Source organism: Aulostomus chinensis, chromosome 3 (assembly GCF_037954235.1).
Source record: "Aulostomus chinensis isolate RoL2024-O1b breed Wild chromosome 3, RoL_Achi_v1.0, whole genome shotgun sequence".
In the NCBI taxonomy this organism is placed as follows: domain Eukaryota; kingdom Metazoa; phylum Chordata; class Actinopteri; order Syngnathiformes; family Aulostomidae; genus Aulostomus; species Aulostomus chinensis.
Window position 1 is genome coordinate 12,706,940 of NC_141322.1, and position 25,577 is coordinate 12,732,516.

General features: G+C 42.3%; 4 protein-coding genes across 14 annotated transcripts in view; 1 reads left to right on the forward strand and 3 right to left on the reverse strand.

Moving 5' to 3' along the window:
• The window catches only part of rhobtb3 (Rho related BTB domain containing 3), a 29,971-nt gene extending 29,001 nt beyond the window's left edge, over positions 1-970 (reverse strand). Inside the window, exon 1 of the mRNA XM_086198737.1 lies at positions 408-970. Within this exon, the coding sequence (XP_086054863.1) occupies positions 408-409 (2 nt within the window). The 5' untranslated portion in view covers positions 410-970. The remainder of the gene's footprint in view (positions 1-407) is intronic.
• On the forward strand, positions 567-10,047 carry nudt2 (nudix (nucleoside diphosphate linked moiety X)-type motif 2). 9 transcript variants are annotated; one of them, XM_086198745.1, is made up of 3 exons: positions 567-786; positions 9,085-9,215; positions 9,293-10,047. In XM_086198745.1, exons 2-3 carry the CDS (start codon positions 9,086-9,088, stop codon positions 9,613-9,615), a joined length of 453 nt encoding a protein of 150 aa, XP_086054871.1. In that variant the 5' UTR covers positions 567-786; position 9,085; the 3' UTR covers positions 9,616-10,047. The 9 variants fall into 9 exon arrangements, with proteins under 9 accessions (XP_086054871.1, XP_086054873.1, XP_086054874.1 ...); XM_086198747.1 differs by lacking the exon at positions 567-786 and adding an exon at positions 1,023-1,121; XM_086198748.1 differs by lacking the exon at positions 567-786 and adding an exon at positions 7,815-7,914.
• On the reverse strand, positions 3,747-6,322 carry rfesd (Rieske (Fe-S) domain containing). Of its 2 annotated transcripts, none has more exons than XM_086198752.1 (4): positions 6,174-6,232; positions 5,053-5,198; positions 4,787-4,821; positions 3,747-4,518 (listed from the first exon to the last, which is right to left on the reverse strand). In XM_086198752.1, the coding sequence occupies exons 2-4, from the start codon at positions 5,192-5,194 to the stop codon at positions 4,231-4,233; spliced, it is 465 nt and encodes a 154-aa protein (XP_086054878.1). In that variant the 5' UTR covers positions 5,195-5,198; positions 6,174-6,232; the 3' UTR covers positions 3,747-4,230. The 2 variants fall into 2 exon arrangements, with proteins under 2 accessions (XP_086054878.1, XP_086054877.1); XM_086198751.1 differs by having other exon boundaries at positions 3,749-4,518; positions 5,053-5,207; positions 6,174-6,322.
• Positions 10,048-12,083: 2,036 nt separating the features above from the next.
• Positions 12,084-25,014, reverse strand: ube2r2 (ubiquitin-conjugating enzyme E2R 2). Of its 2 annotated transcripts, XM_086198750.1 has the most exons (7): positions 24,744-25,014; positions 24,349-24,435; positions 23,873-24,062; positions 19,389-19,475; positions 19,054-19,151; positions 18,419-18,553; positions 12,084-16,725 (listed from the first exon to the last, which is right to left on the reverse strand). In XM_086198750.1, the coding sequence occupies exons 3-7, from the start codon at positions 24,047-24,049 to the stop codon at positions 16,440-16,442; spliced, it is 783 nt and encodes a 260-aa protein (XP_086054876.1). In that variant the 5' UTR covers positions 24,050-24,062; positions 24,349-24,435; positions 24,744-25,014; the 3' UTR covers positions 12,084-16,439. The 2 variants fall into 2 exon arrangements, with proteins under 2 accessions (XP_086054876.1, XP_086054875.1); XM_086198749.1 differs by having other exon boundaries at positions 12,148-16,725; positions 24,349-24,968.
• Positions 25,015-25,577: the final 563 nt, after the last annotated feature.

The window sequence follows — 25,577 nt, forward strand, 5'->3', positions numbered from 1 at the left end:
CCAGAGGTGCAGGAGAGGGGCAACTCTCTCATCTGGAAGGGAAGAATAAGAGCGACCCCGGTCCTTTCTTCCAGAGGCGAATGAGACCAGGCACCTCTCTCCAGATGTGAAGGAACAAAAGGCAACCCTTTTCCTGGAGAGGTGAAGCACCCCCTCTCCTCCAGGGGTGAAGGAGGGTATCCACCTCATTCTTCCAGAGGTGAAGAAAAGGAGGCGCCTCTCTCCTCCACTCCATCATTGTGTCAGTGAAAATGACTAAGAAGAAGCTTGGTGAGGCCCTTGTTACACCTGACTAAGCTTCAGTGTAATTAGATTTATCAAGCCAGACCATGAAGGCATGCAGCCCTACCCGGAGCCCCTTCTCCTCCAAAGCCCTTAATGAGTTGCAGCCTCAGAGAGCAACTTACATCGTGGTCACCGCGGTGTTGTTCCGCTGCTCTACGCTATAGAGCCCGTCTCCCTCACGGCGTGTTTACACGCCAGTCTGCAGTCAGCTTTTCCGCAATGAGCCGCGGCTCCGCTCCGCCGTTAATCCCTCTCATCGGTGGCTGGTCCCAGTGGAGCCCGGCTGCTACTGCTGCTGCTGCTGCTGCTGCTAGAGAGTTTCGTAATAACTCGCATTTCCGCGTCTGGTTATTCATTCATAAAAGCGGAGCTCGACACCGTCCCGACCGCAGAGCAGAGGCGCACCGGAGAGCCCGTGCAGCCAGCCGGCGGAGCAGCAGAGTGTGAAGCACCAGCGCCCATGAGCAGCCGATGCGCTAACGACTAACAAGTTGTCGGCAGGTAGGAAACACCACTAACGACGGGGAGCGACGGGCAGCCTCGCGCCTTCGGGTCCGAGCCACAGGAATGACGTCGGCGGAGAAGACAAAAGTAAAAAAAAAAAACAACAAAAAAAACCATCTGTAGCCCGGGGGGGAGAGAGAGAGAGAGAGAGAGAGAGAGAGAGAGAGAGAGAGAGAGAGAGAGGCGGACTGAACCCGGGTGCTCGCGCTTGCCTGACTCAGCATCACGCACGCGGACATAAACACGTAGAAGCGCGCTAACACACACAAACACTTGTGCTCGTGTCGACGTGCAGGACATGACGACCCGTGTGTGTCCACTGGAGCAGTTGGGCAAGTCGTTTTATTGTTTTTAATTTCTCAACAATTCCGTATCGGACATGTGCTGCAACGACTGTAACAACTTCTATCCCTTTGTCTCTGACTCACATTTATACGAACGCACTCGGAAAAATAACTAAAGGGCACGAGCATGTGCTTAGCCATAATGAGAGCTAGCTAGGAGTCGATTTGCAGATCAAGTCAAGACAACATGAAACATTTAAACTGGCTTCGGGAGAATAAAACAACAAGAAAAGAAAAACTCCGAGCTTCTTTTTTTTTTCCTCCCAGAAGCTTGAGTGCAGGATGTTTAATCAGCCTCTTATGTCACTCACATCAAAGGATAAATAATGCAAAAACAATTTGAGTGCCCTGCTAAACATGTTGTCTCCCTGCTGTGAATTATGTGCTCCAGTCTTGCTAAGCAGCTCCCCTGCTCTTTATCTTGACACACAGCCCTCCACTTGACCTATTGCAAATGGCCACCTGTGCATAACACACCCCGACTTTATTCTCAGTTGGGCTGCATAATCAAATTTTAATAATTAATGTGCAGTAACTCTGAGTGCTTCTCACCCCCCTGTATTTCTCGATTGTATTCTAAGTGTCACAGAGGCGGAAACCTTCAGATTATGTTGTGAGATTGCTGGAGGGCTGTTTAAATCATTCTTGCTCAGAGCATCATAGCCCCCAGCCTTGGTGTTGTCAACCGTGTTTGTAGTCCTATTGGGCAAATCATTGCTTTAGTCTGCAAACAAAGACAGAATGTCATGTAATTCTTGCTATCTCTGCAAATTATAATTGTATTTTCAATTTAGCAATGCTGAAATTGGACAGCTAACAGCAGAGGGTTGACAGATAATGAGGGTAGAGAAGGATGGGTGTTGACATGCTCTGAACCAGGTAGATCAGTGCTCATTTGCATTCAAGCCCCCAACAAGACCTGCTGTCCTTTGTGTTCTGACAAAATAACCCTGGTGATGTCATCAAGGTTGTCATGTCAGTTTGAGAAGACGTGTTACAAACTCGGCATGATGGCTGTGACAGATACCTGCTTGACCTGAATAAGAAATTCAGGATGTCCACTCTCGGCTGTTTGTGTTTTCATCGTTCTTTTTTTTCCATCCATTTTCTACTGCTTATCCTGTTAAGGGTCATGGGGGGGCTGCAGCCTATCCCAGCAGCCTTCAGGTGAGAGGCAAGGTTCACCCTGGACAGGTCACCAGTCCATCACAGGGCCAACACATAGAGACAGACAACCATTCACACTCACAGTCACACCTACGGTCAATTTAGAGTATCAATCAGCCTCGTCCCCTCTTGATGTCTTTGGACTGTGGGAGGAAGCTGGAGTACCAGAGAGAACCCACACAGGAACAGGGAGAACATGGAGACTTAGCACAATGACTGACACTGAATGGGCAGGTTAGTATTCTCCATATTCTCCATTCTCGTACGCATTTTTAAGGGCTTCAATGCCAGATCATTTCAGTGTATGTCATGCAAGAGATACGATAAAAAAATTGTTTTTACATTTAAGGTGGCTTGATTTACACAGACTCACAGGCACGCATGAACTCATCTTGCTGTTTCCTTGGAGGTTTCTCTTGAACAAGCCCTTGCTCACTTGCTCTCGTAACTCCTGTCCAGTCAGCCTGGAGAAAAGCTGCCATCTTGATGCATCAGAGTTTTTTTTTTTTTAACCTGAAGTCATTTGCTGTGATGCAGCCCTGTGATGACATGTACTCTGTGGGGTTCAGAGACACTTGGGTAACCAGGTGAGAGTAATTTCAGCATATGATGCTTGAGTTTATGGGCAGCAGCTTAATTGGCTTAAAGGGTGGGCCGGCTCTGAGAAGAGCCACGTATTAACCATGGACATGCACGCATATGCGTGCAAAAAAGGTTTGTTCCTGTACTAACACAATTAGCACTGAACTTCTATTCAAAACAGCCTTTGCCTTCATTATTAAAAGAAATGCTAACTAGCAGTGGGTTCGTCTCAGCCTCCTAATCAACACACAGAGGAAAGAAAGATATCCATCTTCTTGTCTGGCTCTGGGAAGGATGGTGATTAAGCTTTTATTCCCCCCAAAAAACCTGGCATCACAGGAAGTAAAACCTGATGGCCATTTTTTTAAACTCCTGACATCTACTGTGCACCTTTTGAATCAGTAAAATCTTTGCGAGCATGAATGACTGACATTTACAAAAAGTATGCAGTAGATGTTCGGAGCAAGGAGTTATAAGTCATCAGGCTATGCTTTATGCCTGTAAGACTAAATTAAGGGTTTCCTGTCAAATATCATGAATAGGTCACAGTATCTGTGGACTTCGAAGCAACCTGAACTTGCAGTCAGAGCTTGCAGAAGGACCTCATGAGGGGGAGACGCAGTGAGCAGGACTACAGTGCCAATTAGTGCAGCTCTACTGTCAGTACAACTTTTAACATCTAAGGGGATTTAATGTTCCTTCCCTCCTAGTTAGAGAAGATGTTTTTTGCAAGTGGGCAAGAAATATGTCACAAAAAAAAAACCCTAAACGCTCGAATCAATGCGACCTAATACCTATACTTTTATATGTTGTCTTAAAGAATGAGCAAATTGTGGTATGATCTTTATACTTAACACTAATGATTTTTCACTTAGGACATCATCGATCGGGGAAAATCTCTTTATCTTATTGATTTAGTCACTGTGTGCATAATACATGAGGAGTACAGAGAAACACCAGCTAGTCAGAATCAGAAACATTTCCTTTATATGAATTGTATTTGTGAACTTGAAATTCAAACATAACTGCCAGTTTATTAGGTAGACTTTGATAACTATAGTGAAGGTTGGATATATTGAATCCCTGTTGTCGTGTACTGCAGTACCTCTGTCTAAGTGTACCTAATAAATTGACATGTGAGTGTAAATGTCACAAAAAATGGTGAAACATCATCATCATGTAAAAAGTTAGTCATTCACATTTAAAGTCCTATAAAAAAAAGCATGCTCTTATAGCTTCAATTAGTATTATACATATTTAAAAGCCATCTGGTTAGTTGAGGTAGAAGACTGTGAGTCAGTTAACATCTAATATCCTCTCTGAGATGTAGACTGTGTTGCATCCACCATCAAGATGTTTTCTTGTCAGCAGCTTCAGCCTGGGCTCTTGCTTCTTTGCCGTTTTCTCCTTGGAAGAAATCTGACTCGATCCAGCCGGGATCCGCTGAGAGCTTGACATAGACATCCCCGTTGGTCTCCGTGACTACGTGGATCCTCTGCTTTACACCTTTAGAGTACCATCTGGGCACAGCTGGGCTTTTGGTGGGGTCAGTGCCCTTGTATATGCCTTCCCCTTTGTTTAGTGAGATCTTGTACTTGTGCTTGGGACAAACTATGCACAGCTTGCCATCAAATTCCTGTTGTGTGTCAAAGGAAAGCAGGCAGACAACCTTATGTGGGATATGTAGGACATTTAGGACACCAAATCCCTTCAGCTAATCTTATTAGCATTACATTATATAATTAATGCATGTTTGTTATTAATTACAGTATCCCTCAGCCCTTTAGTTGCCTGTAAGTATTTTATATTAGAGTCTGAGCGAGAGGAAAAGTATAAGCCAGTATTTTAAACTTGAAATTGGTGTTTTCTCTTTGAGTCACTCACAACCTAAATGTAAAGCTCACCTCAATGTCTCCATTCTGCAGTTCTCCCCCGGCATCTGTAGAATCAGTGTATTGCAGAATAAGCACATTTACCTTTAGCTGACTGAACACACTAAAGAGGTGCTATATGCTAAAATGTCCCTTGGATAACAAAGAAACGCAGCCAAGTGTTAAATGCCCCATGAGAATTTGTGTTAGCAGTATCTTTCCTTTGAACTGACACGTATATTTACAGTGCTGTTGTTATAGATCATATACGAGTTTGGCACTGCAAGAACTGTACTCACGGTAACAGTAAGAGTCCATAGCATGGAAGCCTCCCTGGTGGTAGATGATCAGTACATCCCGACCCTCCAGTGTTCTGAAAGTGCGCTTTGCTTTAATCAGTTCTTCTTTCTTCCCCACAAAATGAGCTGTCTGCTCCTCCATGGCTCTGTGAACACTCAAGTGAAAGCATAAGCCATATTTATTTTATTTTTTTAATAGAACTGCAGTTCTTCAGATGAACAATTTGTTTTACAGTATCTCATCTGCCATCAGTTCCATAACTGAGTGACATTTCTGGGTGAGAACTCGAGCCTAAATCTTTACTACACATGAAAGTGTGGCTTTTGGTTTTGTCACAGGGATTATTGTGTTGGAGCCTCCCATCACAGTTGTCATCTTAAATTAAGTCCAAAACACCTCCATAACATTCAGGCTTGAGAATCCAAGCCAAAGACATGCCTTGGCACCGATTTAGCTCTGTTCCAAACAGCAGTACCAGTCCCACAATGTGTCTCATCATCATGGAAATTAACAAGACCATCAATCAATATTTAATCCGTCAGTAGATTAAAAGGTGGAATTATATCTACCAAAGGATTAAAGGGTTTTTATGGTTGTTTCACTTCAGTACACAGTCACAGCATGTGACCTACATGACAACACAAGTAAGTTAAAAGAAAATGACATCAAACATACAGCACATTTTGCTGTCATCGCTCCATCCCCAGCCAAAGATCATCTCCATGTGTAATCTCCATGACAGTGAGACGCAGGGGAGACTGACCCCGGGTGTGATTCATGTATAGCGTAGTGGAATAATGAGCTCTTCAGTGCAGGCTGAGTAAGCACAGCGGTCGCAGTGAAAGTCACATGTCCTGGTGCCTCTGGCTAAACCACACACGGCTATCTATATATACTATGACGGAAGGAGCTACAGAATAGCAATATTATGATTTATGTAAAAAAAAATAACACATTCCTAAGGTTAGCCTCTAAAGTCTAATTTGTACAATTCCTTTAAGGGTAAATTATGTTTATACAGCATCTCTGTCCATCTCAGGGTTTAATACATGTTATTTATTATGAATTTATTCTTGCTAGAGAAGAAGAGAACACACTGCATCCCTATTTTGGGCTTTACCTTGGAATTCAGCAGTAGCGTCCTCACTGTCACGATGAAGAACTCGAATGCTGACAACTCGTTGCGTTGGAAGGAGGTCCTGCATTTGTTATCTTTAGACTCAAAGTGTCCGCAGTTAGCTCATGTACATTGGGTACGTCCTTATCTGTCTCCTACATGTGCAGCAGTTTTGTGAAATATTTATTTCTCAGTTCTTCCACCAAGCATGATCATGACCTTAATAGAATATTGAAGTATTACTATGTTTGATGTTTAGAAATGTGATCCACCTCAGGAACCAGCACATTCCATTTTTGGATAATCCATTTCCTCTCTTTTCTTAAAAAAAAAAAGGAAAAAAAAGGCCTTTGTTCTCATGAGTTCACCGAGTTCACTTTTACAGTGCCCAAATAACATTCTGACAGTTATGGAAGCGCTCAACCACAGTCGCTCAGTCTGCTGGCCCCTAAGCAACCATTAATCGCTTTGCTCAAGGGCATCTAGTGGGGTAATGACCCTGCACTTTTTAATCTCTCACAAAATGCATTTAACAGCTACAGTGGGTTTTTTGAGTTGATTTTTGATACAGAGCATGTGATGTGTTAACAAATTACGATAGATTAATTATCACTCAGTAATCCATTGCTTTGATCTAATTATTTTGATTGGCATTATTATTATCATCAGTAGTCATAGTATTAATTGTAGTAGTCCCAGATACAACAACACTGAATCAATGTTAATATAGCAACAGAACTATCAGTGAATCAATAATTTTGAAACGTTGACTTTTCATCAGGTTTGCACCCTGAAATAACATTCTTATAATGATGAAAATTAGACAAAGATGGATCAGCCTCAACAGTGAAACCACAGACAGGCGTCTACAACACCCTTGCAAACAAAGTGCACCCCCTCACGCTTATGTATACCCAGAGGAACATGACGAAGAGTATAAGACAGCTATTGACCCCAGGTGCCAATCGGGTTGAGCATCTTTGGGATGTGTCAGAACAAATCTGATCCTTCAAGACTCCCTGTTGATTGAATTTGCTCTGACGCAGCATGGGGACAGGATGTCAGGCAGTTTTCTTCAGAATTTGAGATATGTTACATTCAATTCTTTCATTCTTTTTCCATTTCCATCATTCAACACTTGAAAGAGTCCTACTCGCCAGAGGAGCAATGCAAGTAATCAAAAAGCAGTACTAATTCGAAGTTCTCAATTCAACATCAAAAAAAGAGAATTATTACTGAGGATTCAACGTTTGTCTTTTCAACATTGAAAGCAAGCTAAGATCATCATCGTTAATTCAAAATTATTTAGCCTTGAATATCCAACCTCAACCAAAGTATTTAATTGATATCAACTTGATTTCTGGGGTAGTACCAATGGGAGTTGTAGTCGTAGTAATGTAGCTGAAGTAATAGAAGTAGTAATTGTACTTTAGCTTCCCCATTTCGTTCAAATGATGTATATTTTACCTACCTGTTCACTACAATTCACTGCTTCTAAGCACTCTAGCTCGATGAGACCAATAAGGCTAAATCTGATTTGTTATTCACTATAAACCAAACGCGTCTAACACGGAGCCTTTTCTGAATTTTGATTTTTATTTGATTCGGCTTGACGCAAGTAGCGTCAAAAGCACTCGTACACTACAAAGAGGAACTGTTTATGTCTTCCCCCATGGGTGACACACCGGACCAATTTGTCGTTGCACCGCTGTACTCTCGACTCTGGCTTCCGGTGGGAAACTAAGTACGCTCAGTAATTCTTGTCTCAATAAGCTGTAAGTTTCCCAGATAGTTTGGCGATAATTAGCTCATACCCGTAATCTGTGCGGACAGCAGAGTTAGAACTGCGAACATTTTCGTGGATAAGAAACAGTTATAGTGAAAAACAAATACGTCCTGTCACCCCCAAGCTAATACCTGTACAAACCCAGAGCTAACTACGCAGCTAGCATGTTGGCAATACTTTGCTCAAGTAAACACTGTTCCAGTATGATATAGTCGTGTAGAACTGGAAAACACTGACGCAGAATCAGCCGTAAAGGCTGCAGTATGTGATTTTCTGTGTTGAGTCTCCGCGTTCTCCCTGCGCCTGCGTGGGTTCTTTCTGGTACTCCTGTGTCCTTCCACAGTCCAAAGACATCAAGAAGGGATTAGGCTAATTGAAACTCTAAATAAGTGTTTCTCAACCCTGGTCCTGGGGACCCACTGCCCTGCATGTTTTAGATGGGTCCCTCTTCCAACACACCTGATTCAAATTATCATGGTTCTGCAGAGCTGGATGATGAGCTTATCATTTGAATCAGGTGTGTTGGAAGAGGGAAACATCTAAAACATGCACGGCGGTGGGTCCGCAGGACCAGGGTTGAGAAACACTGCTCTAAATTGCGTGGCTGTGGCTGTGAGTGGTTGTCTTTCCATATATGTTGGCCCTGTGGTGGGCTGGCAACCTGTCCAGGGTGAACCCCACCTCATGTCTGAAGGCTGCTGGGATAGGCTCCAGCCCCCCGCAACCCTTAACAGGAAAAGTGGTAGAAAATGGATGGATGGATGGACTCACGGATGGCCTCGTGTCAGTCAAAGCTATTTAAAGGGAGCCCTGAATTTCCTAATTTTGAATCCCAGTCTATGGACTGGTAAAGTCATTTGGTCTATTAATGCTGAAGAGGAAAATTCCAGATTACTTGTCATATCAGCGTCCTCACTTTACCTGTCAGTCATACTTCTTTAACTTAGTTTGAATTTTAACTTGCCTCTTAAGGTTCTTTCATGGTTGTTTATAAGTAGTCATTAAAGTGACATTATTTTGACAGTAACAGGTTCAGGTAAAGTTATTTCTGCCAATGAAAACATGAATGGACAGGTGTCTCTTTCTGATACTGTTTACTCTGTATCTCAACACAAATTCCCTGAGCAGGATGATGGTGCTGCGTGCCTGTGGCTTCATAGTGTTCCGTCGTCTCATGAACCGTGTTCCTCCTCAAGACAACATCGAGTACCTCCTCCTACAGACCTCGTATGGCGAACACCACTGGACTCCACCCAAAGGTATGAAACTGGAAATATATGAATCTACAGTGCCTATTTTAAAATGTCCTTTTCCCTCCTAACTGATGCCCCATCAGGTCATGTGGACCCAGGTGAGGATGACCTCACCACAGCTCTTAGAGAGACCAAGGAGGAGGCTGGGCTCGGAGCAGAGCACCTGCAGGTGATTGAGGGCTTTGTGCAGGAACTTCACTATGAGGTGCGAGGCAGACCTAAGGAGGTGTTGTACTGGCTGGCTGAGCTGAGAGACCCAGGCGTTGCAGTGACCTTGTCTGAGGAACACCAGAACTACCGTTGGGCCCATCTGGAGGATGCCTGCACTCTGGCTCAATATAAAGACTTGCAGGATACACTGAGAGCAGCACACCGACACTTAGAGGCTCAGCAGGACAGGCAGTGACACGGGACTGACAGGATGATTTAGAAAAGGAAGAACTATCATTAAGGAGGTGACTATATTCTCTGGTGCAATGAGTGCGTCGATATGTGAAAGTCATTGCAAGGTAATGAATGGCCATGGTGATTTGCTTGCTTCAGTTTCGTCCTTCCCTCCTGCATGCTTTGTCCTGTTCTGAGAGGACTGACCTCAACCTGTGGAGGTGCCGAAGCTCCAAGGATTCCTCTAATGCAGGACCTGCACATTTTAAAATACTGTTTATTCTTGTGATTACCGTAATAAGGCTGCATGTTTCAGAGTAAATACTGTTTGTCTTTCTTCAGGAGATTTTGTCCCTACGATACAATGTTCAGTGAAGGCTGCAGGTTTTGTGGATTTTATTTTATCCCCTAATTGACATATACAAATATGGGTTCTTAAAGAATCATGGCACTCTGTTGGGAAACATTTGTCACCACCCAGACAACAAGACGCTCATCTCTCCACTGAATCAGTAAGCTGAGACTCACTCAGACCGGCTGGCTGCTAGTGAGCTTAGTACAACGACTGGCAGTGGATGGGAAGTTTTAGCATACTTCTGTAAAAAAGAAACCAAGTTATGTACTGTACATTTTTCTCCAAACCTGTCTTTTCCTGTATCAATAGAAGTATGTTTGTGTAACATTAGTTATGAAGTAACACTTTAAAAATTTGAGTAACTGTTATTTCAGAATCAGATACCTACTCAGCACCACTTCCCTGACTTGGCACAGTGACTGAACACAGTACCTCAAAACTTTGGCCAACAAAATGTTTGACTTCCACAAGTGCAACTGCTGCTACTAATCATGGCTGATATTGTAAGAGAGAATACTCAAAAAGAAGACCCTGATCTACACAATATGCAGAGGACAAACGGCAGGTTTGGAAGCTGTTTTGGCAAGAAGGAGCAATGCAAACACTTTCAACCCACTACCATTCATGGTAGTGCGCTAACTAGCACTCAGTTTGTGGCGGGTCTCAGCTCCCTTTGCACGTACATCTTGTCTGGCTCTTGGGAGGATGGTGACAAATAGTTCATTGTAGTTATCAAAGTCCTATAAGATACAGAAGCACTATTGCCTTTTTAGATGTCAATGAAATGTTGATTTGGTGCACTAAACTGAGGAGAAAACGTGTTGCTACTTTCATGTGTGGAATTTAAATCCACGTGACAAATGAATAAAAAAACAACAATCTGTTTCTAATCCTGTCTACATCAGTCAGCAGTGTCCCTCAGATGTTTGGTATGTTTTGTTCCCCTTCTTGATATTTTGTCAATTTTTGGACACACATTTTTAAAATCTTGAAGTTTTAATGGAGAACTCTAACTCATTAGGTTGACGTAAATAAATTGCAGACAGCAAAAGCTGCCACAGGGTGGGGACAAAAGTAAGATGATACATTCACAACAAGAGAGGAGACAGCACTCACCTCACATGACCTGCCAGCTCAGTACCAGCTGTTGGCTGGTCTCCATGTAAAGGATTTAATACATTCTCAGCTTGTTTTGAAATGTGACGGAGATATTTTCATGAACAGGCAGCATGGACACTGCTGAGCATCTTGCTTTATCATACCATCCATCCGTCCATTTTCTTCCTCTTATCCTGTTAAGGGTCATGGGGGGGCTGGAGCCTATCCCAGTAGCTTTCGGGCGAGAGGCGGGGTTCACCCTGGACGGGTCACCAGTCCATCACAGGGCCAACACATAGAGACAGACAACCATTCACACTCACAGTCACACCTACGGTCAATTTAGAGTATCAATCAGCCTCGTCCCCTCTTGATGTCTTTGGACTGTGGGAGGAAGCTGGAGTACCAGAGAGAACCCACACAGGAACAGGGAGAACATGGAGACTCCACACAGAAAGATCCTGTGATGGAGCCAGGACGCAAACCCAGAACCTTCTGTGAGGCCACAGTGTGAACCACTGCATCACCGTGCCGCCTGCTTCATCATACATCAAACTAATTTGAACAAAAAAATTACATGTATCTTCATTTAATTTAAAACTTCATTTTTATATTGGAACAACTATATTTAGTGTGGAAGAAAAATTTAAATGTATGATTTTCTTTTGTTTTCCACGTCATAACAAACCAAAACCATCTGCTTGACGAGATGATAATGTTGCAGTTTTCTGTGAGTTGACCAGGGAAGCCAATAAATTGTGATACCATTAATAATAATGTTGCTGTTACCGATATGTCCTTGATATTCCACACCTTTTCACAACAGATTTCATGCCCTTAGCCACAAAATCCATATCAAAATCTAGCAGCATTCCACTACAAATAATGAGCTATGTGGTTTTAGCTAAAAGAAAAATAAATTAAGTCAATCAGTATTAGGAAAAACGGGTTTGTCTGTCTATATTAGTTACTAAATATACACTCATATGTAAGCATTTGTGAAGCAAATTGCCATTACTTTTTGCAGAATTGCTTTTGTCATCAAGTTTGAACCATTTGATAATCAATACAACTAATAAGACAAGGAATTAGTGGAAAAAATAAGGTGAATAGCAGGTTTCGATGACATACTGTTTTATTTTGAATGATTTTCCAATTTAACCACAACAACTATGTGTCTCCACTTGTGTATCACTCCTAATTTTACTCCCAAAACCAACATGTGTTGTTAGTTTCAGATTATGTTGGCTTTGCAACAGATTTTAAAGCTATATTGCAAACAAACCCAACAATGTATTTTTTTTTTATTATTATTTTTTTTTTACAATAGAATCTTTATGAGTGACTTTTGCATCCTCACAAACACAAAATGATGAAGAAAGTAAATGAATCAAAGTGGGAACTGACAAGTACAGCATTGACATTGATCGGTGTGGACACTGAATTGAAAAAGTGTGGGCACACAAGCCAGTTCATCGCGTGTGTGACCACGTCGGCTCACACTTTAAAAAAAATACATTTGTGCGCACACGCGCGCGCACGTTGACGTGGACGAAAAGAACTAAAAGACTTCATTAAGTTTTTGTTTGCAACAGTGCGGAATAACTTCGCAGCATTCATTTTTTTCAGTGAGTCATTTCTTAGGTTGAGTCTGGGAATCTCCTCATTGTTCAGAGATGACAATCGTTGCAGGCTCTTTTCTCCACCTGACCTCAGTATGAAAACAAGTTAGAAAAAGTGAAGTATTTTAAGATTGAAAAGCATTAATCTGACCACTGACTTGCTACCACACAGGCTACACTACAGCTAAACTTTGCTAAATAACAGACCCAATGCTGATTACTGCTTCCTAAATTTGAGGTGGGCAGCTAAAACTTTTTAAACTTTAAAGCAATCATTCAACATTTTGGGAAATGTGCTTATTTGCTTTCCTGCTGTGAGTTCAATGAAACTTCTGATTATACTCTCATATGTATTTGTTAAATGTGAAGCTACTGCCATTTGCTTAGCTTAAACTCGGTGCTTAATAGGAACAGTTTACTGCAGAATCCTTCAAACGTGGACATAAAATAAATTTCAGTTTCAGTCGATAAAGTTTTAGATGAGCACAAGAAAGTTATCTAATTTTTACAAGAAGACGAGTGTTTCACTTAGCTTCCGTTTGCAGAGCAAGCAAAGCTAAACACACAGTGGCTCATGAAAACGTCCATCGAAGTGGACAAGCAAAGCAGTGACGTCCTTATAATCATGTCTGAGGTTTAAAAATATGCTCAACTAAGTCCTGTACTCTCAGAACTGGGCAGTCTCCAGTGTCTCGCAGTACAAGAGCATACTTGTGAGCATGAGAAAGTTTCCCTGTTGTATTTTTTGCTCATATCAATTTCGGGGCACTGTAGTACATTACAAAACTGCCAGTAACATCATAAATGGTCGTCTTTGCGCTCTCGCTTTTGTTCCTATAAAACGGTATCAAATAGAGAGTCTGGTATTGTTTTTGTTGTTTTGGGATGGATCCAGGTGAGCCTTTCTGCTAAGCTAAACAAAGTGGCTTCATATTTAACACACACATGAGATTAATACTTTCCATTACTCTATGTTTCTATATGATAAAAGATGAGAAAAAGAAAAGATGGGGTACAGAGAAGTCTGGCGTTGATCCACTTCCTGTTGTGCCTGGATATCAAATCCCTTAAGATCCTGTTTAGGAGTGGATGTCCTCTTGCCTTTAGTCTCACCCCATCCTCAGCTGACTCAATCCGCAGGTCTCCAAAGCATAGGAAGCTTGTTTAAAATCTAAACAAGTGTCTCTTAAGAGTTTATTCAAACAACTTGGACATCCTCTTCATGCATCCATTGCGCTTTAAGTCTTTAAAATAAGCTGTTGCCCAGGACTTGATTTCCTCGGATTAGAATCCATCTTGTCCGTTTGTGTCCAACAGTCATAACCATAAACCCAGCTCCAATGTGTGAGTTCATGGTTGACTTAATGCCATAAAAGTAATATCAGTAACAATAGTGTGTTCAAAGTTTAATACTTAGGAGGATCTTTTTCAAGAAGTCACATCCTCTGCAAGTTCAGGCCTCCTGAAACATCACTAGAGCCCAGCGCAAACATGTTTCCTCAACTGAACAAAGTCCAAAAGGTCATTTGAGCAAACTCACTGGAGTGACAGAAGTCTGCAGCGACTCCAGAGAGACAGGAACGAGAGAGAGCCATAGACTAGTACATGGAATAACACACACACTCATACAACAGGCAATCTGTGTCATATTCATTCAAATGCAAATGTATAGCTATAAGCTGCATGTTGATTTTCATCCTGGATGCTGATAAGACTCACTCTGGATGCCGTGTAGCGCAGGAGTTTTTCACTAAATTGCAAGAGTTGGAGTCATAGCGCAAAAAAAAGGTAACATTTTCACATCTATTGAAGCGTCGTGTGTGAAGAGAGAGACATGAATTCAGATCAGGACCAACAGCAGCAGTCAGTCATACACGTGTAAACACCCTGGTGACGGGATTGAAGACGCTCATGTCACTCTGCCCTCTAGCAACACCAGTGCCACAGAAATGAAGAAACAAAATGGAGGTGAGGAGCAGTCCGTGTGTTCAATTTCTCTTTGACTGGTTTGTCTCTCTCAGTGAAAGTCTATTGAGGCCCTGAGGTTTGCGAGGCAGAGAGAGGCGTAGGAGGTGGCACGTTCAACCCCCCGCCCTAATGAGTTCGCTTTGAGGGATCACGATGGACTCTTGTGAAATTGGGTCCAAAGGGGGGGTGGAGTCACGGCAGAGCCTGGGTTTGAGAATTCTAAGCTGATTGCATCAAAGTCGACCCGACAGGCGTGAGGAACGATATTCTGCCACGGGACAGGGACAGGAGGAGCCGGCGAGCCCATCTGGTTCATGAGCAGGACAGCAAACAGACAATCTGCAGCATCCCAGACACACATGACCGGCGACAGAATGTCAACCAAATCAAAACACAAACAAACAAAAACAAGAAAAGACCATGTGGACAGAGCCAACGTTTCAACACAAAACCATACAATCTGACGTGGACTAGCCAGAGCTAGCTGACCACTGACAGTGAGGTTCAAGAGACCACCACCAGGACAAAGTGTTTTCATCATTTATCAAATGACAACATTTGCTTTCTTGGCTGATTTAATATAAAAAAATGCATTGCTTTGAAATGCTAAACATCATATTTGTGGGAGTGATCACAACTGAAATACTGATATATCTGAAGGGACATTTCACAAAAATGTGTTTTCGCCACATTTCCAGCACAAACGACCATAACAGTTTCTGCTGTTTATGTCTGAAGGTTTTAAGGATATTTTGGAAAGCAGCCATATTTCTCTGTTTGATTGTAGAGTGATGCCTCTCCTACAGGAGCATACTGCATTCACCAGAGGGGGAAAAAAAATCCCTGTTTTTCTTCATTATATGATATGTTTTCATGAAAACATGGTTTTATTAATTTCTGTGGGAAAAAAACCCTGCCTGAATAACAACAAAATAAGAGTCTGCATGGAAGAAGAACCGCCAATCAGCCTAAATATCACCGTACTTCAACTGTTAGGGTATCTTAGGTCAGACCTGATTAGCAACATTAGCCTCTCCATCAAGCAGGGACTGAAAGGTTCTCACTGGAGTCCCAACAGTTTTTCTTTACAACTGTATCTAATTAATATTAAGGCAAATGCCCAAATATATTTTTATGTCTTATATATTACATAATTATGTATTACTTATGTCATTCATTCAGAAAATGAGTAATTTGGGTTTCTTAGGTGAATGCAGTAACTAAAGCTTAAAGACCAACAATCTGAAGACAACCCTCCTCTAATGACAAGAGCAGTCCAACGGATTGACACTGACTGAACGATACGGAAACTCTGCTGCTTCATACTTGACAAGCTCAACTTCACAGCTGCAACCAACGTCTTGCATGTATATGGGGAGGTGGTGGCATGAACACAAGCATCAGCCTTCTGTGAGATGCAGCTCTACAGAACTGCCACTAGAAATACGTGAAATAGAAGCTACACACACGGCGGTGCAGTCAAACGCTGCTGGAATAGTTTCTGCACGACATTTGCAGCCGGACAGAGTGCAAGCTGTAATTAAGGCAAACGGTGGAAATTCTGACTTTCAGTTAATTCAGTGCCAACAAACCTTGAACTGAAACCACGTGTAAAAGTATGGGAGAAGTATTTTTTTGACCAATCATTTGTTCAATAAATGATGAAAAGTTTTTGGCAGTTGACTTTTGACCCCACTGTACGCACGCATACAAACACACACACACTCACACACACACTGAAAATTGTAACGTGACATGTAAAAAGAAGGAGGTCGGTGGGGGGAGTTGGCATCATCCAGATCATCATGAGTCTTCATTGCCAGAGTCATCCTGGTTGTCGTAACGTCTGGTGGACGTCCCACCGTCCTCCACGGCGCTCATCCCCCCGGCTTCCCCTATGGACTCCATCTCGCTCTCATCTTCTTCGTCATCTTCCTCCTCCATGTCGTCATCATAGAGGTCATCGTAGAGAAGGTCTGAACTGCTGTCCTGGGAGGGAACCCTGGTCTGGACGCAGTACTCCGCCAATGTGGTTGGCACCTTGACGCCATCGCGCTCAGCCTCTGCAGCTGTTGACATCACCTGTTTCCTGTTGCCAAATAAATTCACTAAGTTTAGTGTCATGGTTCTTTAAAGCTTCCATATCCATATTTTCCCCCCAAAAAACATATTTCACTCTGTTTTTTCTTCTCCTTCTTTTTTTCGATATTTTTATTGTAATTTTATTCTATTTTCTGTCGTATGATTTGCCCTCTGATTTTATTCTCGTCGACATTCTCCTTAGTCATGATTTAATGTTCTTTAATACATATTTAATGTTCTTCTCTCTTTGTAAAAATAATTGCATACAAATAAACCTTCATCTTATCATAAAATAATTGGATATGAGTCTTTTATAAACTTGTAGGTGTAAAATATGAACGTCCTGTCCACTGCCACTCCTCTAGCTTTAGTACTGGAAATAATATTGATTTGGTGTCACTTTAACAGAAATTTATTGATGGTCCCTAAGTGGTGCCTGTAGTTACAGAGCCGGTGTTCAGAGGTCTATAAACCATTCTCCGAATCCCAACACTGGGTGAAACCAAGCGGCAGACACCACTGGACCAGGTGAATGTCAAATATCAGATCTAAGACTAACTCCGCCTCTGTGATGTCATTTTATTTTAAAGCAGTGATCCACATCATGAAACCACGAGCAGGCCTGACAACAGAGGTGCCGGACTCAGAGAAAACCAGAGAGGCAGCAGACCCCCTCCCACTGGACCATGAGCTGTCTACAGGCACAATTTCAAAACATTTAAGAAGAGCCCATAAGATTACCATGTTTTTCTTTATCATCTCTTGAGCAAAGATGATGAGAGTTGAGCCTAACTGGCCCGATAAATATATCAGCTCAACGGATCGATAACAGGCCGATATTACTTTGCATGCTGATGATGAGATGATACTATTAAAAATTCTCAGAGGGCGGATAAATCTCCTGAGCATTGTTGCTGTCCAACATCCCTTTTTTACTGACACACACTTCACGCTCCACCTGAGTGTGTGTGTCTGGGAGACTGTTGTTAAATTCAGTTGCTGTTGGACAGCTTTTACTGCAAATACGGTAATACAAACCATCAGGAATTTATCTTGTCACTGGTAAACATTTCAACCTCAGTTTAAACTCAACAGAGCGTTTGCTGATAAATACCCAGCGGTTACTTCAACCTACTGGTAAATCTGATGGTATGACGCTGGGAGAAATACAGACAGACCTGTTCAATGCTCTACGATCCATCGGTACAGACGTGGTAAACAGTGCAGATATAATTGTAAAATTGAAATACGGGACTTTTAGGAACACATTGGACTGGAGAATTATTCTCTAGTCAGTCCTGTACTGGTTAAAAGAAAAAAGGAGCAGCTCTTTCACAACTTTACACAGAAGGTGGCTTAACTATAAATATCAGTCGCCCACATATGAGACTAGAACAACTGAAACTGAATCCTTCTTCCCTAGAAATAGATTACTTGATGATTTTTAAGATTGATTTATTTCATTGGCTCACATGTGGGTGACATGACGCCACATATCAGGTTCATCAGACTGGCAGCGTAGCTCAGGTGTATTACTTCTACTGTGAGAGGGTGAGAAGGGACAGAGGGTGGGCGAGACGGTTCTGAACAGTCATATAATGCACCAAACAACCAGTGGAACTTCATTCTTTTATAGTATTGATGAGTATAAAAAATTTGAATGTAGTTATTCTAGTTTTTTAGAGTCAGTCGTGTGTTACCTGATTATCTCAGCGTACTCCTTGTCCTTGCCTTTGCTGTCCCTCCATTTGCGAAACATGACAGACGCGTCCACATTAGCCGGAGAAAAGGTGTTGGGCTCATTGAGCAGAGAGATGACACTGAGCAGGATGGTCCTAATGAAAGAATACACACACACACACACACACACACACACACACACACACACAATAATGAGGAGACTCCAATGTCGGATTCTGTTGATGAATAAAAAGAAAAGCTCTCCTTTGCCGTTTTGAAACTACAGTAGAACTTCATCCTGGCTCGGCTCAGGCGGAGCAGTTACGTCACCTCTCTCCCTTGTGGCTCAATTACACAAGAGACACAGACTCTGCTCGGGTGTTCACTCTCTACAAGTTTCCTCTCAAGCAGGAGACATGTTGACACGCTACATTTACTACAAAGCTTCTTTGGAGGTATCGCAGAGAAAACGAATAGCTGAAATAAGGCACTGCTAATTTTGGATGTGGAACATTTGGCTTATTCTACATTTATTCAGTATGTACATCACATGAGCTATCATGTGTTTGACTGTGGTCCTTGGATAGACAGGCCAGGCTAGTATACTTGCAGCTTTCATGGCCTGTCAATGTTGCAGTCAGATAAGAGTGATTACCTGACATTCTGGGTGGGGTTCCACCTTTCGGAGGGCAGCTCACCGCTCTGAGGGTCATCAACTGGTGGATGCAGGATGGAGATGCAAACATCGCCATTCTGGAGGGAGATATTACAACTGCGAGTAACCCAGACCGATACACACACACACACCTCAGCCCCCAGTGTGTCATTCAGCCCACACAGGCAAAGCTAGCGCAGAAAAAATAAATAAAACTCTATCAGAAAAAAAATCAAGTGCAGGTGCTCCTCTATGATCCATTTCATGAATATGCAGTCATATAAATACCAAGAAGGCATCCTGACATCTTTTCCTAATGTTAAAGCATCAGTTACCTCATAGATGTTGGGGTGCCACATCTTGGTGAGGAAGCGGAAGGTTGGCGGCGAGTACGGGTAGTCAACTGGGAACTTGATGTGAGCCTGAAAGACACGATGGACACGTTTACAGCGTGACTCTGGCTGGGTCATCCTACAATGCCCACGTTGCTGGTGGGATGGTCTTTACAGTTACACCACTTCTGCATCATCATCTTCCTCATCTATGTTGAAGAAACCTTTCGCATTATCTTTGTCATGGAATCATATAAAACCACAAGAATATTCCCTCCCTGTTCTACGTCTCCAAGAAAAACAACTGACGCACGGCAGCATTTGACGGGCTGTAACTTGAGTTGATTTTCAGAGGAAAAATAGTTACTCTTTAATGTACTGTTTTCATTCATGCACATTCCATTAAGAGGCAGCCGGTCAGCTGGTCTCAGATCTGGTGACAGTCTGTTTAGAGCAGCATGGTTGGAGCTGCAGCAGGAGGATGACAGCACTAGCTATTAATATTTACAGATGGATTGACAGTATACCAATGAAACTGACAGGAAACGTGCGAGGACACATTTTTCATCTGTGTTTGAGAAAATTTAAAAAAAAAAGTTTTTAGTGATCCCTGTGGTAAATGTTAAAGTCTCACTGTAGTGTTGCGGTAAAATGTGTCCTCCTGGCTAACTGGCCTCTTAAGCTAAATAATAATTCTTCTCCAATAAAGTCATTTCCTTTTCACTCATTAAAAGTCATTTTCAGTCAGAACTAGAACTGTGTAGAACAGGTTTAAAAAATGTTGCAGTTATCTGGGTGAAAGGTTTGTAGGCTTTTGTGTGTGTGTGTGTGTGTGTGTGTGTGTGTGTGTGTGTGTGTGTGTGTGTGTGTGTGTGTGTGTGTGTGTGTGTGTAAAACGCCACCCTGACTCTCTCTGACCTGCTCTCACCCAGATAGGACTATCACTACTCCAGCCTCGGGACATCAACCACACAAATGTCATAACACCCTGCCAGGAGTTCCAAACCTCCAAGCTTCCATCCTAGGAAAGTCGGGGACGCCTTTATAGCACAGGGAACAGACAAAAACAAACGGAGGAGACAGCTGCAGAAACACACACCATGCTGTAGACTTTACATGCACCATGAGATGAGCCTTTTTCATTCACTCTGTCTTACCAACGCTGCCCTTTAACGCAGGTCAGTTACACAATCAGCTGCAACTGGAAACTCCAAATGGCCTGTGAATGGGTTAACTACCTCCACCAGTGAGGTCGTGTTTTCAGTGGTGTTCGTTTGTCTGTCAGCAGAATTACACTAAAACTATGAGGTGGATTTTCACCAAACATGGTGGAAGTTTGCACAACAGGCTGAGGACGAATCCATTACATTTTGGGACAGAGTAGTTGTACTTCTACCTGGTTCTACCTTTGATGTACTTTTCCTAGTGGGTTGAGCAGTTCCATCTCAAATTTGGTCAAAAACACCTGAAGCACTCAGGGAGGGCCTACTGGGAAGTCTGTGAGTTTTCGCTAAACGGCGTTACCATGGCGAGGGGGCCACTTTTGATTTTTCAAACCAGGAGAGGAAACCATTTTACCTGGACTTGACATGGTCAGACTGTTTCCAAAATTCTTGTGTCTGATGAGACCCAACCTGGGGACGTCTTCAAGCTGAATTGGGTCATAGCGCCACCAAGTGGATACATTAAGCACACTCAAAAGCATGCATGAGTCTGCTCCTTCACACAAAAATCGAAGTATTATCTGGTTTCTCCTCACTCTTACTCAATGGAGCAGCTGCACACTGATATAGACACTCATTGCTGCCAGCAGCTTTAGCTGGGGCCCGAGCATGAACGTGCCAGGGGCCGCTGGCTCACCTCAGTGGAGGTTAGCACTCTCTAGTTTAGGGGTGTCTGCTAACCATGTGAAAGACAAGACATCTGCCCTGGATGTAAACACTCACATCTAATGTAGAAGAATATGGATGAAGAATTCCTTCTAAGTTCACCCTGGAATTCAAGGTTTGTGTGTGTGTGTGTGGCTTCTCTGGTATCTGTATGCTGAAGTCATTAGAAACAAACTTGTGATACTGAGATATAAAAATCGCATTTGTTTGAATAACTTACGTAAAATACTAGGATATGTAACTGTTAATGTAAACAACAACAGATAACGTCAACACCTTCTCCCTATCATTTTCTCCGTCCCGCTCCATCATCCCCCCCGACTTGAACCCAGGCTCTCGATGTGGTGCACTTTGGCGAAGTTTCACTGAATAAGTAACATGAAGATGAGTGTCATCATGCTCTTCTCTTTTACTCTTTCTCTGTGTGAGGTGCCATTTATATCATGGCTAAAAATACCCATCTGAGGCATAGCCATCATACAGCGAGGGGGTTGGATGAGGAGAGAGGAGGGACAGGGAAGAAAAGTGTCAGAGAAATACAGGGTTTGCCAAGAAGACTGCAATTCCAAAGGAAAAAAGTACGGACATTCTAATAAGACTCAGTTTGATTTGACATTTTATGTGACGGTCACTAAATCACCTGTATTCTTCTAAAGGACTGCAAAAGCACAAGACAAATTAAGGAAAAAACCCCATACACATCTTAGGAAGTTGTTGAGCTTCCATGAGCTGCCAGAGCAGCTTTAGTGATCAGTGAATCCTGACTTAGATTAAACGTGACTCGACTGGAGGGACCAACATTATTCTTCAAAACACGTCCCCCCATTTGGTGTTAGTGGAACAGACCCTTGAGTGACACCCCCTCCCCCCTCAGAAATGACTCCAGTACTGGCTGAAAACATCAGATTGGTATTCGTGATTATGCAAGAGCACTATGTTAAAACCACAGAAATAATTAGCCCTAAAACAGAACCCTGCTGCATCCCAGGTAACTCGGGTCTCCTGATTGGAGTTTGATTCTTCTTCACTGCTCTATAACAGCAAGGGAAGAAGAATTGATTTCTGGTTTGTATTATTAGTCAAGAAGAGTTCGTGAAATGTTAGCGACATGGCAATATTCAATATCAGCACTAACACAGTAGCGATTTGTGTGGTATCAAGGCTGCAGTTTGGAGGGAGACTGTCAAAGTAGATAATAAACAAAGTTCTCTGGCTTCCTTTTCTGGATGTATTTGTTCATGTTTTATCTTCCATACAAGGTTAGCAATATTTATACAAGGGTTGTGTAAAAAAAGAATTAATCAGGATGTTGAAAGTTATGATTAAAAGTTCTGCTATCAATATTTCCTCTTTTATAAGTGTAAAGTCATTTTAACCTTGTAAACCAGCACACAGGTAATAGTTTACTTGCATTCTGTGTTTATTAAATTCAAACATGTTTATTACTTGCAGGTTAGTTTACTGTAACTCTCTACTTTCTGGTCTATCAAAGAATAGTCAGTCAATAACAGTTAACGCAAAATTCTGCCGCACGAGATGATTTTGAAAGTATTTTATTAGCCTGTTATACATGGCCTTGCACCAGACTACCTCTCAGTGCTGCTGCTGGTTCATGAACCAGGAGGATCCTTCGGTTCTTCTGGGACTCAAAGATTTGGGGAAACTGAGCCATTATGATCCAACGTGCTGGAGTAACCTTCCAGAGAATCTGAGAGGAGCTGAAAGTATTGATAGTTTTTAGTCTGACTTTTATGTAGCTTTTTGTGTTAATGTCACTGTATCATTACTTATTTTAATTATTTTCTTTATTATCTATATTATTCCTAGTATTTCGCTGTCGATTATATTGATTTACTCAATCAAGATTTTATTCTAATCTATTTATCTTAGTAGTACTTCATTATTGCTTTGTAGTGTCTTGTATTATTCTTTTTCTGTCTTAATAATGCCTTGTTAAGTTTTGTCTTTTGATTCATGCCTTCGCTTTTTAGGTTACGGTGTGGATTTGTCTCAGTCCACTTTTTAACATCCTACCTTTTAATCAAACATTCATAAGGCAAATATAAATAAAGTTTGATTGAATAAAGAAGACTGAGATGGAAAAGTGTAGGGGTCAACTTTGCATGTATCAAAATACCACAAATATCAAAAGGTGACCCTGTAGACTCTCTGGGTATTTCAGTTAGCGGCACCGTGAACACTGACATGTTTTAAAGTATAAAATTTATATCAAATCTCTTTTCGACCCAAAGTATTGAAACATAATATGGAGGTCCTTCCTAATATAAACCTCTAACATAATAGGGGTTAAAACAAATACATTATGTTATTTATTGGTGTCAGTTGAATTATATCAGCTGATAGCAAGATCGGGTATCAGAATCAAGATCAGGGAAGGCAAACTCGTATGGGAACATCTCTTAAACCGTTCCTCAGGTTTTCCTTGAACGTGTTGTTGATGTTTCTGTGTAATATACTGCTGCTACATCTAGGGAAGGTTAACAAATGTGCAGTGTGTCATTCTCCAAACATGTTGCTTTGTTTGAAGAATTCTTAATCCAGAAATGTAAGACTTTTTTTCTGTAAGTCTTGGCCCACCTTAAAATATCCGCCCTCATACAGGGTGTTTGGGGGTCCGAAGATGGCCACCTCCCAGTTGTAGAGGTCAGACTCCTCCACCAAAGTGATGCGGAAGCCCTCCACTGGCTGTTCCTGCAGGGACTTCAACTCCATCATCAAGGCCTTCTGGGAGCTTGGGGTCGCCTGGTGGGCCATGTTGATCCCACGTCTGACAGCAGTGGACACAGATCAGGTGAGGGGACGGACACAATACTGTCACTACGTCTTACATCCTGTGATGATAGTTGAATGGATGTCGAGCAGCGATAGCTACAATCTCATGTTGTTAGCACTGGCGTGACTCTTTCTGGAACGTGCTATTGACAAAAGAAGCAACCTGAATGGATCACAAGCTGGCTGCTCAAATGTAAAGTATTCCAACACATGCAGTAAATGTAGCCTGCCAGGCTAGCTTAGGTCACTGGTTGAAAGCAAAGTTAATGTAAAGTGTTTACCTGAGTCTCCTTGCTGTGTTGTGTGTATTGGTGTCGTTACAGCTGACCAGTGGAGGGCAAACTCATTGGCTGTCCATGTTGGCCTGGCTACCTTGACAAAGACACGGGGACAGGAGCAGTGGATGTTCTGCTGATGCCTACGGTTGATCCTCGTGTTGTGTTTCCAGAATTCTTTGTGTGTCAGTGTTGACAGTTTACATGGAGCTAGGATCAGTCTAAGTCACCGTCTCCAGTGGCTCATTCTTGGGCTCAGATGCGGAAAGTCGCCCCCCGTGACATCGCTCCGTGCTGCGGGTTCGGTCCGGACAGGCGCTCAGCTGATCCCTGCTTGTTTGTGTTTGTTTATCTGCTCTCTGGCAGTCTCAACTTCTCCACACGTCAGCTAAACCCCTTACCGAGCAACTTCCTTCAAATGTAGCAGCGTCTCTGCTCCGGTGCGGTGGCAGCGTCCGAGGCGGAGAATTTCAAGCCCACGCTCGTGAAAAGGAGAGTAAGTGAGAGGTTTACACTCACGAATTACAGTGATTTTGATCGATTTTTATTTTCCTCCTATCGATGCTTCCGGCTATCATTGCGCGTGTCTGCAGAACGTAACGGACGTACGGCCTCTGAACGTGACTTCGTGCGCGCACTCGATGCTACAAAAAAAAGAAAAAAAAAAAAAAGGAAAAGTTGACCAGTTTCAAATGTGTTCCACGCAGCGATGGACAAAGAACACGACAGAGTTTTTGAGGCAGAGGTAAAAACTCATGGTCAAAGTGGAAGTGTTTTTATTTTCAGTGAAACAGAATTTTACCCCTCTCTCTCTCTCTCTCTCTCTCCATATATACGCGCGTGTGTGTGTGTATTTATGTATGTCCATTCGTTTTGAATAATTAGGTATTTAGGTATTTTCACTTTAACTTTTACTTCATCTCAAGCATTTTTTTAATGAAATTCTTTCATTTGGAGAGGACTAATGCTTTTATTGGGAGTATAAATATTTTGACTCAAGTACTGGGGTTGTGTACTTTGTCCACCACTGCCTCTATATCTTCTACTATGCTTCTACTACTATATCTATGTGCTCCCATTTGTATCACATTGTCAAAAATGATACATAATTATGTGCTTTGAATTGAAATTGTAAACAATGTAGGCCTTTATTATGATGGTGCCAAGTTTGCCCCTTCATGGAGAAGGTCATTTGCTTTCGTCAGTATCAGTTCCGATAACAATGAGTGGGTTAT